At 38.2% G+C, this 17,627-nt stretch overlaps 1 protein-coding gene across 3 annotated transcripts in view; it reads left to right on the top strand.

Annotated features, from left to right (window-relative positions):
- The window catches only part of ECPAS (Ecm29 proteasome adaptor and scaffold), a 62,752-nt gene that overhangs the window by 24,386 nt on the left and 20,739 nt on the right, over positions 1 to 17,627 (top strand). For all 3 annotated transcript variants that reach the window (XM_056514822.1, XM_056514821.1, XM_056514823.1), the window contains 15 exons: positions 100 to 166; positions 274 to 396; positions 1,508 to 1,611; positions 2,696 to 2,819; positions 5,048 to 5,128; positions 5,851 to 6,085; positions 6,626 to 6,717; positions 8,436 to 8,570; positions 10,541 to 10,706; positions 11,130 to 11,302; positions 11,775 to 11,876; positions 13,602 to 13,725; positions 14,659 to 14,804; positions 15,865 to 15,919; positions 16,664 to 16,778. In XM_056514822.1, coding sequence (XP_056370797.1) covers positions 100 to 166; positions 274 to 396; positions 1,508 to 1,611; positions 2,696 to 2,819; positions 5,048 to 5,128; positions 5,851 to 6,085; positions 6,626 to 6,717; positions 8,436 to 8,570; positions 10,541 to 10,706; positions 11,130 to 11,302; positions 11,775 to 11,876; positions 13,602 to 13,725; positions 14,659 to 14,804; positions 15,865 to 15,919; positions 16,664 to 16,778 — 1,842 coding nt within the window. The remainder of the gene's footprint in view (positions 1 to 99; positions 167 to 273; positions 397 to 1,507; positions 1,612 to 2,695; positions 2,820 to 5,047; positions 5,129 to 5,850; positions 6,086 to 6,625; positions 6,718 to 8,435; positions 8,571 to 10,540; positions 10,707 to 11,129; positions 11,303 to 11,774; positions 11,877 to 13,601; positions 13,726 to 14,658; positions 14,805 to 15,864; positions 15,920 to 16,663; positions 16,779 to 17,627) is intronic.

Genomic DNA, 17,627 nt, shown 5'->3' with positions numbered 1-17,627 from the left:
TGATACTTAAAATTTGGAATGAGGGGAAGACCAATGAAATGTGAAGCATTTCAATTAAAAGAACACAAAAACTTCATGGGTTAAAATATCTTGTTTCAGCCGAATGCCTCAGCTCTTTACCAAGGATATAGCGCTGGTACAGCAGTTTTTTGAAGCCTTATGCAAGGTAGGTGCTGATGGGGCTTTTGGAAATCATTATTGTTTTCTTCTGATTCTCCTCAGTTCTTGACACTACACACTGTAAAGTGAAAACCCTTGTTTTTTTTACTGCAGGAAGATGCTGATACTAGGCTTGCCATTCAAGAGGCATTATCTATGATGGTTGGTGCATATAGTAACTTGGAAGGAGCCCAGCGTACCCTCATGGAAGCTCTTGTAGCTTCTTATTTAATAAAGGTATTTTCAGTGAAGTCAAAAATCACATACCTTAAAAAAAGAGCAATTAATTGTCTTCCTTTTTTCTGACACTTTCTGTTAGATACTTCTGGAGCATATCTTCCTTTTCTTACTGAATGTCTTGGCCTGTCTGTGAGAAGGCAGGGTGTGTATGCTCTGATAAAATATTTTTAACATGGCTTGGTGACATGAAAGGTAACACTGCAGTTCTCTATTTGTGTTCTGTTTAGCAAAAAACTGAATCCATTGCTATTGCATTGTATGTTTCTTGTAGTCTTCTCTTTAGAAAACTTCAAGAAGTAAATGCTTCAAGGACAGTCTTCTGAAATGCTTTGGGAAACAGAGAGTTTGGTAGAAAGGATCGTTCACTGCTAAATGGGGTTTCAGCAGGCTGTGTGATAGCTGACGTAAGGCACCTGTGAACCTCTCCAGGAGCTCAGCCTTGAGACACTAGTCTAGAATAAGCCATACTTAACTTACTCATACTTTGAATACCTTGTTTGTGTTCAGAATACACCAGAAGTCTGGCTTTTTGGAAGGAATGACTGTTGTGTACTTGGTGTTTGCATGGTTGACTGTGAAGGTGTATGTATTTCTAGTGTAAGAGAATTTTCGTGCTGGTAACTCCTTTGCTCAAGGGATGCAAGTCTCCAGGCATTACCTTTTTGAGACTATTTGTCCCTTACAGACAGAATGAACTACCCTAAGCTGATGTTTCTTCCTCACCTCTGGCTATGCTGCTCCTAAGCATAGCTCTGTTTTCATTGGAGAGATGATATATGTCAGTTTCATTTAATTTCAAAACTACCTGGATGAAGCAGTTAAGTTTTTCAAGAATTAGTATGATTACCCAAAGTGTGTATGTGTTTAATTAAACATTTAATTATGTTTAATTTAATTCCCCCTCTTGTGTATGTATGAGAATTGCTTTTTCTTTGCCCTGTGTACTGCCATATGAAGTATAAGCACAAGTAATGTCTCAAAATGTCTAAACTTTTTGAATCATGTTGGTACCAAAAGTAAAACAAATGACTGATAATGTACAAGTGATGAAAGTCATTACTGCTGTCTTTTAAAACTCAACCATATGTTTGTATCTTTTTCCTTTAAGCCTGAAGTTCAAGTACGTCAAGTGGCTGTAAAATTTGCTAGCACAGTGTTCCCTCCAGATCATATCCCTTCCAGATACTTACTCCTGTTAGCTGCAGGAGACCCGTAAGTTGTTTTCCTTTATAAATTATTTTCTCATAAATATTTGTGTATATTTGTGTGTGTGTATATATATATATATATATATATGTATGCATATGCACACACACATGTATATACATTTTATATATTTGATTAAATATTCATACATTTATCTCTGTGTGTGTAAGTTTGCACATAAATAACTCAAAGTTGATTAAATATGGTAATTTGGAAATCAAACTTCACATTCTTGATTTTCCTGTGGAGAATTGTTACTGTACTCAGTGACAGTCTTTAGATTGTTTGTTTTTCTTGTTTTAGATGACCTGCAGTCACTAAAGAACTTCATATTAATGATCAATTGCAATTGGAAAATTAAAAATGCATTAACTGAAATCCCTTCTACAGTGTCTAGAAATCATTTTTTCCTGGCATATTTGATCACTTTATTTTTTATTGTGTGTTTGAAAAGAGTTGAGCATACAGTTTTGAGAGTTGCGACTCTCTGCTGAGGAAGAGGTGACTTGTTAAATTACAATAATAATTTCATTTGCAATTTTCTCTTACTGCAATGTAAGTGGTGGGAGTTTTTTTCCAGCTTACTTTAATTACTAAATTTTTGATGACAGTAGCTGTTGTATAACCAAGGAAAGCTAAACAAATCAGTTGCAACAACCAACTCTGTCATTGTAGTGTCTGCACTGTTTCATGAGTAGTTATCTATTGTTGAGTAAATAATGATGATAAACCTGGTAGGTGGCAGCTGAAGCTTGACGATAGGAAGGGATAGGGAGAAGCAGCAGATAGGAAAACAAATATATGGGAGCCAGGAACTGACAGTGAACACTAGAAGAACAGAAGTGAGCTCATCCAGACAGTTTTGGAAAGCGCACTCAGTACTATCCCTTTTTCTTTAATGTCTTTAAAATAAGCAAATATTAAAAGTTGTAGTGGAAGATTTTTTTCCCTCTCTTTCTTTCAACACCCCCCCCAGCATCTCATTTGAAAACTGTTCTCTCTTGCCCAGCTTCCCAACATACCTTATTGCTCATTAAAGGCTGCTTGTTCTGTGAAAATAATGCTTGTTTCTCATCTTTTCTTCTGAAAGGCGGGAGGAGGTACATGGAGAAGCCCAGCGGGTATTGAGAACATTTTCTGGAAAAAATGAAAAGGAGAGTTCTGGTAGGCAGATGCCTTCCTTCCCTGAAATGGTCCATTACATTCAAGACAAGGTACAGTGGTTCTGTCACAGTAAATGACAAATAGATGCATGATGCTCAGGCATGGTGTAAGTGTGGTCTTGTCTTCCCTGTGTCTGTTTGCTAGAGCTGCCCCAAGAAATAAAGTTAGTGAAAATCAAAATAAAGACAGGACATAGTATTTCATTGCCAAGATTACCACTTGTCATCACTTTCTGCTGGCAGCAATTGCAAGAGATCCAAGTGCTAAGCGGTGAGGCAGATCTTTAAAAAAAATGAATAAAAGATGAATCTTTTAAAAAGGGAATGTTTTGCATTCTTGAAATTTGTGCTGATGATATGTAGAATGAGGAATCCAGTTTTCAAGGCTAATAATCTGGTGTATTTCACAAACACAGTTCCTGAAGGTACAAGAAGACTACTTTTTATTTGGCCCAGTGAACAGTGATGTACATAAATGAAAAAAAATATCGTAGGCTAGGAAAGGAGATACTAGGGCAAGTGAAGAAGCCTGATTTATTTAAAGGCTTAAAGGCTTAATTTTTCATCTTCATTGCAATTTGTAGAATAATGGTCATGTAAATGTCCTTTATGAGTTTAGTGGAATGATGCACCAAAAATTGTGTCACTCAGTTTATTCACAACTGTTTGCACTAAGAGCTCATCTGGAGAAGTGCTAAAATATTGTTTGTGTTACATACTTCTGTGTATAGTAGCTATTCTAGGTTTACAAGCAGTGAAGGAGATGTGGAGAGTCACTGACAATATTTTTTCCTGTTGTAGCCTACTTTAAAAAAAAAAGTCAGAAGTATGTAATGTTGAAGCACATGTGATTTTGCAGAAGATCTGTGATAGCAGAACTCATATCTGAGAGATTTCTTCTGAAATGTGTTTTCTGATGGTGTTATACTCCACTAATACTCTGACGTATTTGAAGTTCTGTGAGAGAACTTACTTTTTGTCCAGAATGCTCTCTGTTTAAGTAGATATAAAAAAATAAAGAAACCAAGATTGGGTTTTAGATAACACTCTTAAATTTTGTGTCCCTGAAGTTATTTTTAGTTTTATGTTTTTTAACATTTGTAGTGTCACTAAATAATTATGGATTAGTGCAGTTTAATTACTACTGACAAAAGCAAGAGTTCCTCAATCATGGGGGAATTAAAATCTTTTTTGAGCACTTTTCCAATCTTTATGTGTCCTGAAAGTGTATTTAAAAATCTTAGAGGTGTAATTATTTGTTTTGTAATCTCAAAGTGTGATTTTTCATGTACTATCTATAATTTGTGACTTTTGGAGATTGCTTGAGAAGTCTGTATGCATTGCTTGGCACAGTTGACTGAGATGAAAAAGGATTGCATGATTTAGCATGATCCTTTTCTCCTTCTGTAAGAAAATATGTGTGAAAGAGTAGGACTCAATCTGCTGGGTATGGATGGGAAAACATTCCTCAGGTTTTCTTTACTAAATCTATGTCATTGAAGTTAGCATTGCAAAAGATCATGGTGTGTTAAGGGGAGTGCAGATCTGTTGTCTTCTGCAATTGTCTTGTGTGTTTACTCAAGTACAAGGCTGCCTGACTGAATCAAGCCCTAACACTGATGTGCATGTTGCATGTTTAATATATACATATTGCTTTTCTGCAACATTTGCATTGGGTGTCACTTAAAACCTTCTGTTTGGATGTTTTTTGGCTGGCATATTTCTGCTTGTCAAAGCTAACATTTACATGGAAAGAAGTGGCTCACTTGCTGCTGCAGCCTTTCACATAGCAGGGAGAGAGATTCCCTTGGAGTCTGTCTGTCTGAGAGGCTCCCTGGATTTGGCTGGCACAGCACAGGCACCCACCTCCCAGTACTGGGGAAGCCTGGCTGCTTTGCAGCCTCTCCAGGCAGAGCTGCCATTTTAAAGCTTTCTGGCTGCCTGTCAGGAGGGAGGTTGAGGTTCAGACTTTGGAAGTTTATGAGGTACTTTACTTTTAAATTCTGAAGTGTTTCCTGAAAGGAAGAAAGAATGTTGTACTTCTTCAGCCTCTCCTGCTATTCCTTCTCATGCATTGAGTTTCCTCTTTCTGAACTGGAGTAAAGTAGATCAACCTGACTATCACCAAGTGCACTGTGCTCTTTTTATTGCAGAGCTGTTATACATTTTTGGTTGCTAAGTGAAGGATTAACATAGTCAATCAGCAAAATTTTACTGAGCTTTCCAATATTTCTATTATGGGTCTGAATGTTCTACTCATAATATATTCTGTTGTTTAGGCCACTCACCGAATGAAAACACCAGCTAAATATATGACTGGAACTGCAGCATTGCCCTTTAATCCTGCCACATTTGGAGAGGTAATTGCCCGGTTTTACTTTCTCAGATACGTGTACCACTATTTATCTAGAGGACAGCATAAAAAATTAACAGGTAACATGAGTCACCCTACATTCGAAAATGCTTTGAAACAGATGTTTGGATTAACTCTCCATCCTTTCTCCTTAAACAGCAGTCTGATCAAGATTTTCCTGGGGGATTTGGGAGGAATGTTCACGAGAGGATTGCTGCACTGCTTTTCTGCAGCATCACTAGTGGAGTAGCATTAGATATCAGACAGGCAGTCCTGTGCAGAGATCCCATTATGCTCCTTGAGGCTCTTTTCCTAACAGAATCCTGGGCTTTGGAGGTCTGTAGACACAAACTGAGATGGGAAGCGACATCTGTACTAGCAATGTATTGGGTTGCATTTGTACACATGCCAGATTGTTACAGGCTACAGGCTGAACTCTCTGCAAGAAGTTGCATCAGCTGATGATAAGCCAAAAGGCTGCACATGATTTAATCTCCTAGAGAGTGATGTGGGGTTGTCAGGCCTATTGCAGAAAGCGGTCCAAAGGTTTGTTACACTTTATATTTGTTCCTGTTACTATACTAACTCTTCTGTCTCTATTTGATAAAAGAAAAATTTATTCAATTTTGGTTACATTGAACACAGCATATTCTCTGCTCTTTTGTCTCCTGCATAGTTTTTCAAGCGCATATGCATTCAGGAGCCTGTGTTTTTATCTTCTCTACTTAGATAGTTGTCTATCTGCGGATGTGTCTTGCTCACAGTGCTGGTGTGGTGCCAACCTCACAGAGCTTGGCAGAAATGCAAGATCATGCTCCAGCCATTGGACGTTACATAAGAAACCTCATGTCTGGCAACCACATATCTTTCTCTTCTTCCTCCTCCTCCTCTTCAAAAAGTGCAGAAACCAACCCTGTACATATATATATCGGCCTTCTTCAGCAGCTCTTATCTGGTGTTGGAGGTAAGAAGCTGTGTGCAGCGGTATCCTGCAGAAACCAATATCTTCTCTTACTAGAAATGAATTGTCTTGTGTTTTGAATTTGGCTTCAGCAGTCACAGAGTTGAAACGCAGACTATGTACTATTTAGTTTAAACTTGTTTTCTTCTGTGCTATTTTGTAGGTGGGAGAAAGCATGGCTGTAAAATTGCAGCATCAGTTGATATAATAGTGTAAAATTGTGAAGCCATTGTATATAACAGCTTCCTCACCAGTGAATTCAGTCTTCCTTATCTGAATAATAGCCTATCTGCCACAAGAGTATTCCAAAACATTTGAATGCATTTTGAATGAATTGCTACTAGAGTGTTTACTTTTATTAGTTTCCCTAATATGTCTGAGAAATATTACACCCTATTATTCTGTATTGTTTGTTATTACTAGTGAATTTCAAATAAATGCCTGACATGCCTGATACTTCTTTTCCTGTTTTTAGCAGTGAATGTTACATTTTTTATAAATACTGGAGTTGTTTAATAACCTGTTTCTTTAATTATTGTTTAGGTTTGCCAGTCATGTACTGTCTTCTAGAAGTTGTTTCAGTGTATCCAGAAAAACTAGCTACCAGATTTGTAGACAAAATGGATTGGATTAAGGTATTGTGAAAACCCCTTTTTTGGGGTGTTTTTCTGGGGGGTGGATCGAATTTGGCATTAGCAAAATCTGGCACATTTCCCATGGTGAAACAGAGTATTATTACACACTTGATTTGAAATCTGATATTTCTACTCACAATCAACATCTCATGAAATGTTGTATGTGCCAGGATGGGGAAAATTATTTTTTAGTTCTTTTATATTACTGTTTTTGTTCATTCACTTACATGTTCTTGGTAGTCTGCCATCTATCCTGTTGGTATAGTCATCCATTTTTTTTCTCTGCAGAAGAAAACCAAAGACAAAATTCTGCACATTTTTGACAGTGTGAATGTTTCAATGGCAAGATGTGAATGACTTCTTAGAAGATGAGATTAATTACATCCCTAATTGTTTTAGAGACCTTTCTGTGGAGATGTGGGTTTTTTTCTGTTTATTAGCCCCAGAAAAAAAAACCCTGTATACTGGAGTCTGCTTGGGAGTAAGCCAAAGAGAATTCTGCTTTCCTTTTCCTTTGCTCAGGCACCTCTGCTTTTTCATGATTTGCCTCAAACATCTGGGATTTTTGAAGGTCTTACAGGTTGCCATTGCTTTCACTGGGGCAATCTGGCAGAAACAAATACTTAGGCAAGGTTAAAAAACATTGGAATGTGTTCTAATAATTTCTCCTGATGATATCTGAGCTACATTGCACTGTATGCGGTTTATCACTTACCATTTACTTGCAGGTATGAACCACACAGGAGAATACTTAAAAACATGCCTTTTCAGTATATCTCATCATTTGTGGAAAACTCTTCCCTGTCTTTGGCCTAGTGTCCATACAAAATTAAGCTTCTAGGAGTAGTTTTTGGTAGTACCGAGTCTCAGAAATAACATTGTAAATCATATTTCATGTATTTTTGCCTTGCCAAGTTAAACAAACAGGTTGAGGCGTTCGTTAGAAGTCAGATATGTTGTCTGATGCTAGGTTGAAGTTAGCATTATATTTCATGACCCTGAAAGATTATTTCTTGTTGTTTGTGTGGCTCATTTTGGTTTCTTTGTGGTGGCCCAAGGCACTCAAAGATTTGGGTATGAATTTTTATGGGAATGCATTGCATTATACGTCAAATTGCTGGTAGAGGCAAGATTATGTCATAACAAATTTCCTGAAGCTTCCAAAATTCAAATTTTGATAGCTCATTCAGACATTACAAGATCTCAGGTACAAATTGGGTAATTTTGCTTTGAGAACTGTGGTTTCCTGGACACTTTTTTTGTCATGTTTGGATTTGAATGGTTAACTGTCTTGAGGGTTTTTTTTCCCTTTGATTAATAAGAAGGGTATGGAAGCCTCCAGCCACTCAGGGAAAGTAGTGGTTCAGGATGTGTTTTTTTTAAGCACAGTTTGAATGCAAAACCTGGAAGTTCTTAGCTGAAGGCAAAATTCGGCCAAGAATTTGATCTGCTTGTTTTGACACAGAACTGTTGGGTGGCCCTCTTGTGACTAGTGGTCTTCTTTCTCAAGTGTGTAATGAATTTTCAGCTTTGTTGAATTGAGGGCTTTGTTTCTTATTAAGTGACAATGCTGTTGGTTTAAAGAGTGTTTTCTGAACTGATAACTATGTATCTCCATGACAATTGTCTTTGTATATTGAAGCTCTTTATGAACAGACTGGATTAGAAGCTGCTTCCCTATTTCATGGTTTATGTTGGTTTTTTTTTAATTTCCACAGAACCTGATGAACACTAACAAAGAGGAAATGCGTGAGCTTGCAGCCCTGTTTTACTCTGTAGTGCTGTCTACCATGTCTGGAGATGAGCTTAGGGCATCCTTGGAGCAGCTGATCAAGATGACAAAAGACAGCCATGTAATTATCTTCTTTTGTCTGCTTCTTGTTTTTTCTCTTGTCATATAACTGATAGGATATTTGAATTTCACTGTGTCCAGGATGTATTAACCTTAATCTGGGTGTAAAATTAACTGACTTCCAGTTGGATTGTGAGAAGGGATTTTTGTTGTAGGTGAATGCTACAGATCTTTAAATAAATTAATCCCTGAAGCTGTTAAGGTCAGTAGAAGGATTTCATGAAGGCACATCCCAAGCAAAGCACCGTCAGGTATTTAACCAGTTTTAGCCAGCTAAATAGTATTATCTGATTACATGTTAATGGATCGCACTACCTACCTCAAACTGTTTACCTGTTCCTTATTCCTGAGCACCCACAGAATCAAGAAAATTTTTGGCTTGTTAAAATGTTTAACTCATTCACTCCTGAGCCTTGGTTGCCTCCTGGGTCCTCACTGCCTCAGGATCTTGTGCTGTGTTAGGGCTGTGCCTTTTTTTTTCTTGCCCCACATGAACTGGTCAGCAGCCCTCCACAGCTGTGTCTTTACATGGCTTGTTTGCCTACCTTCCCTTCTCCAACAACTCCTTTTGCCTGCCCTTGTCCTTATTGCTCCATTTTGCCACTGCAAGCATGAAAAAGGAGTCCTGGAAACAAATCAGTCTTATTTCTGTGCTGGTGTGTCCTGAATCCTGCGTGGGAGGGGAAGGTGTAGCATTTCTAGGTTCTGTTTTACCGAAATGGTTTTTTGTCAGTCTCTTTAAAGGACTTAAAGGGCCACTATTTTACATTGCAGGTAACAGGCTGACAAGAAGTGCTGATTGCTTTATATTGTATTTAACAAACATAATTTATTTTGAATCTGTGAAAGCTTTGCCTGTGAGCCAAGGCCATGTCATTGCTCAGTTTTGTGTGGGGCCCAGCTCCTGCAGTCATGAAGCCAGTATATATGGGTCCCAATCCCCCACTGCTGTTTTCAGCCCCACTCATCCTGGTGAAAGGAAAAAAAAGCAAGGTGTTCCCATGCCTTTGTGAGTCTGAGTCAGATGGAGCTCTGACTTGCTGCTGCTATACAAAACCACTTGAATTTGTACAGCTAGGGGTGTTGGTGATCTTAGTGTCTCAGTAGGGACTGCAGTGTGAATGGATAACTAAAGTGGAGATGGGGAAAGGATTCATCTTCTGCTGGCTTTGCTGCAGTGAGACCACTTCAAGGAACAGTCCCTGGTGGCTAGGCTAGGTTGAGTATCCCATTCTGGCAGCACAATTGCACTGGTGCAATGTATGTAGTGTTGAAAAACAAGAGGTATGAGCTAATCCAAGCCTTTGCACCCTTCACTTGTTGCTTTGTTTTAGTTTTTTTCCAATTAGGTAGCATTTGAGTCTCACAGCCTTGTTTCTCCACAAAATCCTTTTGCTAGAATTCACTTGTAGGAATAAACACGGTCATTAAATAATTCCAGCACCAAATCAGCATTGGAGAAATTAGTGTTCTTGGCATTTAATTGTATTAATTAGGTTTCACAATTTGTGGCCTGCCTAACTATAGAGGCATTGCCTTCAGCATGGGCCAGGTGTGTTCTCGTTTTTAGCCATACAAATGTGGAGCGATTACGCTCTAATGCTTTTTCTCAAAGAGTACGTTTTGTCCCTTTAGTCTGACTATGTCTGGTTTTTAAGTAGAGACAACATAGTTTGGGGTTTTTTTTTAAGTGTAGCTTTAGGAATGTGAGTCCTGGTGATAAGTTCTTAATCGTTCCTCCTACATCTCTTTTAAGTTTTGTTTATTAATCTTAAAGAACTCCATTCATCATAGTGCTCAGAGAGCACTAACAATATCAAACTCACTGTTGTTTTACTATGTGTTAGAGTCTGCATTCTTCAGGGTGCCTTCTGATCTGGCTTGTTCATTGTGTTTTTAAATCAGTGCTTTGTGCAAAGTGTTATGTACTTTGAAAATGAGATTTTTTTGCACTGTTGGTGTTGTCTTTAGAGCCCGGAGGTCCAACATGGATCCTTGTTGGCTTTGGGATTTACAGTAGGAAGATACTTAGCCAAAGGGAAAATCAGAACAATGGAGCTACATGACATAGAACAACCAAACGCTTCAGTCATGCCGGAGCAAGACCAACTTATAAAGTTGACAACAGAGACAATAGGTAATTTCCTGCCTAAGACTTTGCTGCATGTAACAGTTGTTTTTTTTAATCCAGCCTTGGCTGAGGATTTTTCTGAGATGCTCAGCCTATATATAGTGTTATCTTGAGTTAAATTTTTATGATAGAATTTACAGCCTGTAAGCATGTAATTTGATTAGATGTATGGACATTTCAGTAAAACCTAGGCGGACTTTGTAACTTGCAGACCAACACAGCACAATCAGGAATAGTGTCATTGCCTAGATTCCTCCCAGTGTCTCCTTTCACTTCCATTTTTTTCTAACATAATACTTCCTACTAGCTGTAGAGGAGATTAACGCTTTGCTTCTTCTGTATGGGTAAAATAGAAGTGCCTGCCCGCTGCTAAATAACAGTAATACAAACCACAAAATCTGAATGATTCTGGTTTGCTTTTCTCTGCAGGATCTTTTCTGGACAGTACCTCTCCCTTCCTTGTGGTGGGTGCTTGTATGGCTCTTGGGGAGATTGGCAGGAATGGCCCCTTGCCGATCCCCAACGAAGGAACAGGATTTACAAAGCTGAAACTTGTTGAAAACTTACTGGCCCGAATCCCTTCCAGTAAAGAAACAAATAAGGCAAGACTTCTGTAGTGTTCTTATGACTCCTGTTAATTTCTTGAATGCTCACTAGGTATATGTATTATCTGCCAAACTCAGCCTTGTTTTTTAAAGAAATTGGGCTTTTTGTTGGCTTTAGTGAGTTGGGTAGGGTCAGGGTCTTTCTAATATTGTTTAGCCCTGATCACTTGTGCTTTCCATCGTAATTAACTAGGGGCTTCAGAGATGAAAATATGAATGGTCTTAATTTTAATTGAAGAAATATGGCAGTATTTTCTTTTACCTGCAAATAATCCTCAAAGGTAACAGGACGTTTGTTCTGATCTGCTTTGGAAAAGAGGTGCACTGATTGATTTAATAAGCTGCTTGCATGTACGTCTGATACCTTGAGTGGAACTTCAGCAAGGATGAGAAATAGTAGGTTTAAAGTGCATCTTCTGGAATTACAGTAAGGTTATATGATGGTGTTATTTTTTTGTTTGTATTTAAGATGAAGGAACGAGCAATACAGACATTAGGTTACTTCCCAGTGGGAGATGAAGATTTTCCCCACCAGAAGCTACTGCTGCAGGGTTTAATGGATTCTGTGGAGGTAATACACTATGAATGTACTATCCTTTATACTACAATGAATGTTTCTCTTTGGATGCTTTTTATGTAGTCTAGAGTCAGATTTACAAAGGGAGTTGACTTTTTGTAATGATGCCTCTAGGTTTTTTAAAACTGCCTTGAAATAGAGAGCAGAGGTAGACTTGGGGCTTGGTACAAGGTTTTATACCACAGTTTAAAAGCTTGCTAGTCCAGGTCTCCGCCTCAGTCTGAGACAATTCCCCTGTAGGAGGCTTATGGATTTTTTTTTTCTACACTGTATGTGAAAAATCTTTAAATAATTAAGCATTAGGCCTTCAAAAGTACCCTGAAGGTAGGTAATTAGCTGAATTACATCAGCTAATACAACTCACTTGAATTAGAAGTTTATAGGAATATATGTATCTCTTGTTCATCTAAATGCATCTTTGAAATCCACTGCATTCTCTCTCCTTCTATATGGATGCAATATGCCAGATAACAAAACTAAATGAAAGAAGGTTTTTTAGTGTCCTTCATTTACCTTTCCAGTTTGTTTTACCTTTCTTCCTTGCTGATACTGACATAGGATTCTGCATTGTAGAAGTGGCTTTTGAGTATCAGACAGGCATGCTTGGCTGAGTTCTGATGTGATCAAACTAGCAAGAACCATAGAATTATAGAATGATTTGAGTTGGAAGAGACCTTAAAGGTGATCTAGTTCCAACCTCTCTGCTGTGGGCAGGGACACTTCACACTAGACCAAGTGGCTCAAAGCCCAATCCAACCTGACCTTAAACACTGCCAGGGTTGGGGCATCTGTGGATGAACTCTTCCAGTGTTTCACCATGTTCACAGTAAATGATTTCTTTCTAGTAGTTCATCTAAGCTTGCTCTCAGTTTGAAGCCATTAACCACTTGTCCTATCGCTATACTTAGAATATTAAAAATACTAATAATACTGTGTACCCAAATATTAAAAGATGTTTCTGAGTGCTGTGGTTTTCTCCTGTAACTGCATGGGGATGCTACAACTTTGTTTATAAAAGATGCACTTGAAAAAAACCTATTTATCTTAGATTGCAGGAAGCTAGTGGCTTAATTCTCTGAGAGCCTGAGCATTTTGTGCTTCTAGAGCATAAGGAAAGCTATGTAGAAGGTACTCAGCAGTTATGGTAACAGCTCTTACAGCATAAAATTCATCATAAGAGAAGAAAATGGCATATCCTTCCTGAAGGCTCAGAGAATAGTGTAAGGAGGACAGTGAAGCAAAACAAGTACCACCTGAATTATTTTAATGTGAAAAATAGATTTCTGCATCTTCTAAGAGATCAGCTTCTGGATGGAATTATAGGAGACTCTTTCCATACTCCCTATTATAGTAAAGCCGTAATAATTTTCACTAATCACTATCAGCGTCATTTTAACTTAGTTTTATTTTCATTCTATTGAACTCTTTCTTTTCACCAAGGTGACCTTCTGCAGAGACTAGTAAATACTTTGTCAAAGGTATGCTTTAAAAAATGTGGAAATTTTAGCTTTTATTATTCAACTCAGACAGTTTGGCATTGCCTCATTTTCCGTCAGCTTCAGTGTGTCTGAGGTGCTGTGTAGTCTCAGAAGCTCACCGGAAGAATGATCTTACTGTAAATTGGTGCTAACATTGGGACTGGGGAAGAGATGGTAGTTTTGTGCATTAAATGCTGGAAGTTAGTCAGTACTGTCAGTGATACTCTGATGTGTTTTTCAGGCCAAACAGATAGAGCTGCAGTTCACTGTTGGTGAAGCTATTACCAGTGCTGCTGTTGGAACCAGCTCAGTGGCTGCACGGGATGCATGGACGGTCACAGAGGAGGAATATATCCCTCCTTCAGGTAGGCCTTCCCAGTGCAGGGGCTGGGTTGGGAAATGTCTATACTAAGACTTGGCTCCAAGCTTCATTTCTGTGGTGTTTGGTTCGTAACAGAACATGCGAAAGAGGTTTTGTGTTTGTGGTTATATACAGGTTATTTTATCTCTTCATGTCCATCTGTTCAGATGGCTGAAGACTTTATTCATGGGCTGTTTAAATAGCTTTCTATGTGATTCATTGGCACTTGGCTCTGTATTCGTTTGGGGTCTTTTTGTTTTTATTTGCCATGTTGAGTTAGTTTTAATACACAAATCTTAAATATAATTTTGAAGCCTGAACAGGAAAATAGGGTTATAAAATCGAATTGCAAGTGTTTTCCAATAGCTTCATGTGATACAATTAATTGAAATTTAAGTGCAGTGAATGTAGAAATTCTTTTTCAGGATGAAGATTTTGTACCCCTTGAAGTACAAGTGTGACAAAAGGGTAGCTTCAAATCAGGCAACCATAAATATCAGTCTCAGACCTGTAAACACGTTTTAATTTTGTGAGAGTGGTCTTAGATGTGTGTTGTAACCCAATGTGTAGCGTACAGAAAGCTGAGCATGTGCTAGAAATTAAACCTTGTTATTGCTCCAGAGATTGTGAGTCCTAACAAAAAAAAAAAAAAAAAAAAAAAAAAAAGTTTTGCCCTGAATCTTAGGCAATGTGAATGGTATGTCTTCTTTGCCACAGGCTCTGAAGCATGTTCATGAATGGTTAGGAGGATTCTGTATTTCTGTTATTTATTCTACTATTATTACTCTTCCAATAACTCTGCTGACTTCTTAAATAAGTAGAGATTATGGTGTTACCTGAGTACTCTTGAGTTCATTAAGTTTTTCAGTATTTTCATTAAAATGGGTGTGGATGGTTATTGAAGTTCCTCCCCTCCACCTTTTTCTTTTACCTATAGATTTGAAAGTGAATGATGTGGTGCCCTGGGTCCTAGACCTTATTTTGAACAAGCACATCATCAGTCCCAACCCACATGTTAGGCAGGCAGCTTGTATCTGGCTTCTGTCGTTGGTGAAGAAGCTGAGCACCCACAAAGCAATTAAGGTAACAAATAATGCCTTTTCCTAGCACTGACTCCTTTTCCTTATTTTTGCTTCCTACCTTGTTTCTGTCTCTTCCTTCCCTTTCACTTCAATTGCCTCTTTTCTCCCCATGCTGATGCAGTCTTTACTGAGGTCTTTTTGGAGACATGGCCTCTTTTTTTTCTAGAGGAACAGACTATCTGGCAGATAAACAAGGGCGTTTGTCACCTTTGTAAACATCTGACTTGCATCCAAGTCAGAGTAAGTTCCATGTAAATAACTGTTGTAAGATGAAGAGGCTCTACATCTTACCTTGGAAGAAGAGTTTGGTATCTGTATGGTGTTTAGGATTTATACTGGGAAAATTTTTAACAGAGGTCTAGGAGGGGAAGAAGGAGTACAGAACTTTTGTTTTACAATGTTTATCTTTGGTACCTAGGAGTAGTTACAATGGCTTCATGTACTATGTATTTTTGGTACACTTTATGAATCCTATATTTAAAGTGCTTGTGTGTAATGAGAGAATGTGAAAAGTCCTATATAAGGACTGAATATAACATTCCCAATCAAAATGTCCTCTGTCTGCATAGAGGTACTATGGACTGTGATAGGACCAAGAGTACCGCTATTTTGTACTCTCCAGGTATTGATAAAGAACTTTGGGACAAGCTGCTTTGCAAATGTGAGCTTTTATATATAAAATATTGCCACAAATTGCACTCATATAAACAGTGCACTGTTGGGGAGGTGGCGAAACTCACCAGTTTGGGGATGAAGAAAACCCCATCTGTTTGCAAGCCAGATTTATAATGCATTGCTGCCTTGTATTAAACAAGGAAAATAAAATACGTGGTTTACTAATGACATGATATATGTACATGGTGGGCTGGACAATTAACTGTTATCTTCTGTAAATGCCAGTCAGGCTGCTACTTGGGTGTCTGGAAAGAAGAGCAGTTCTTGTCATAAGTGTAGCTCAAATGGACGTGTCTGTTGATAGTGGCCTCTCTTTATCTGTTAGAAGCTTGCCTGGAGGCCAAATGAAGGATCCAAAATAATGTCTTTTTTTCCTCATCTTACAGTCTCATCTCAAGGATATTCAAAGTGCATTTGTTTCAATTCTGTCAGATAGTGATGGTAAGTACTGTTGCATCGTAAGGAGTTGTGTCTTTTCGTGGGCATTAAGCAGAAAGTCAACTACACTCTGTCAGTCAGCATTAAAAGATGACTGTAGAAACTTCGTATTTCTTATGTTATTAGGAATGATATCTTTTCTAGGCATCATGTGCAAAGATAAGAAGCACAGCTTTTTTGTGCATTTGGCTAAACACCATACTGCATTTGCCCTTTCAGACTGTAGTAACAGAAGTGGTGTTACTTCTGCTCTGTTATGGGCAGCAGGATATATATCACAAGAGTTGTTTTCTGCATGGACAGAAACTTTGAGACCCCTTCAACCTAGCACATTTTGGCTTACAGCTCTATCCATGCCATCTAGTAGAAAGAGTGGTGTCCAGCAGCCTATACAAAGCTCACTGAAGCTGAAGAGTGTATTATCACTAATGATTTCAGGAGCCACTAGCATGTCAGAATACCTGTGGCTCTTGGAACTCTTTTTGTTGTTTCAAAACTTGCAGTAACAATACTTACGTGAAGATATCACCTAATTTGAAGGGGTTTATGCCTTCAGAACAAATTGCAGCTTCAGAATTCAAAGTTTGTACCATGACAAACTAGATCTTCCCTGAAATGGAGAGTTGTGAAGTGCAGCACAGAGCTGTGTTTATTACGTTCTGATTTTGGTTGAACTTTACCTTTGAAATTTGTGTACTGCTTAGTTACATGCTTATTTTGAATTTTTCTTGGTCAAATCTCTTGCAGAGCTTAGTCAAGATGTTGCTTCAAAAGGTCTTGGGCTGATATATGAACTAGGAAGTGAACAGGATCAGCAAGAGCTAGTCACTACACTTGTTGATACCCTTATGACTGGGAAAAGGTACAGTGAATTCAGAACACAGTGAGAGAGTACTCTGAGTTATGTATCTGGTGGGAATAAAAATGTGCCTCTTTTTTGTGTGGAAAGATGTTTTGGGGCCAAGGGCAAGCCAATATCCACAGAGAGTCAAACTGAGACATTTTTTAAATCAGAGTTTTTTGTGACTGAGATTGTTCTGGTTTTATTCCATTCAACAAAGCTTCAAAATAACATGTCACTTCTGATTCAAGTGGTTCAGATGGGATTTGATTAGATTTGCTATTTACTGCATTATGTAGTTGCAGAGAACAATGACCTCTTGCAGCAACTCAGCACATTGTGAATGTTGCAGTAGTGGTGACTTGCTTGTGCTGAAAAGCTAAGGTGTTGTTAATGGTGGCTTGTCAGCTTTAGTATGAAAAATGCAGATCTTACAAGACTCATGGCTAGATATCATGTTGGTCAGTATTGGAAATGCTTTTTAATAGACTTCTCTTGTCTAACCTGGTGTAGGTTTGGCCACTGAATGATAAAGACCTAAAGAGGCTTTGTGTGTAGGGATTCAGTGGTGGTAAGCAGGAAGAAATAAGATGAATGAAAATGGTATTTTTTCATTTTGAAATAGAGATTTGCTGTCCATTACACGGCTCATGTCTGAACAGAACTAAAAAGTCTTCATTTAATATTTTGACTTTTTACATTTGCACAGCAAAACACTCACTTGCTGCAATGTCTCCTTAGCATTATATGTGATACAAGTTAATGACATTCCTTGCAGTGTGTGTGGCTTTGCCCACCTGTATGTTTTCTGTGGGATTGGAGCTGAGAAAAATGCGAAGTTCTTGAGTTAATCAAGCAAAATTAACTGTT

This window comes from Oenanthe melanoleuca, chromosome Z (genome assembly GCF_029582105.1).
Source record: "Oenanthe melanoleuca isolate GR-GAL-2019-014 chromosome Z, OMel1.0, whole genome shotgun sequence".
Taxonomy (NCBI): domain Eukaryota; kingdom Metazoa; phylum Chordata; class Aves; order Passeriformes; family Muscicapidae; genus Oenanthe; species Oenanthe melanoleuca.
Note: the sequence above shows the minus strand (reverse complement) of the source record. Positions and strands in the feature narration are given on the sequence as shown.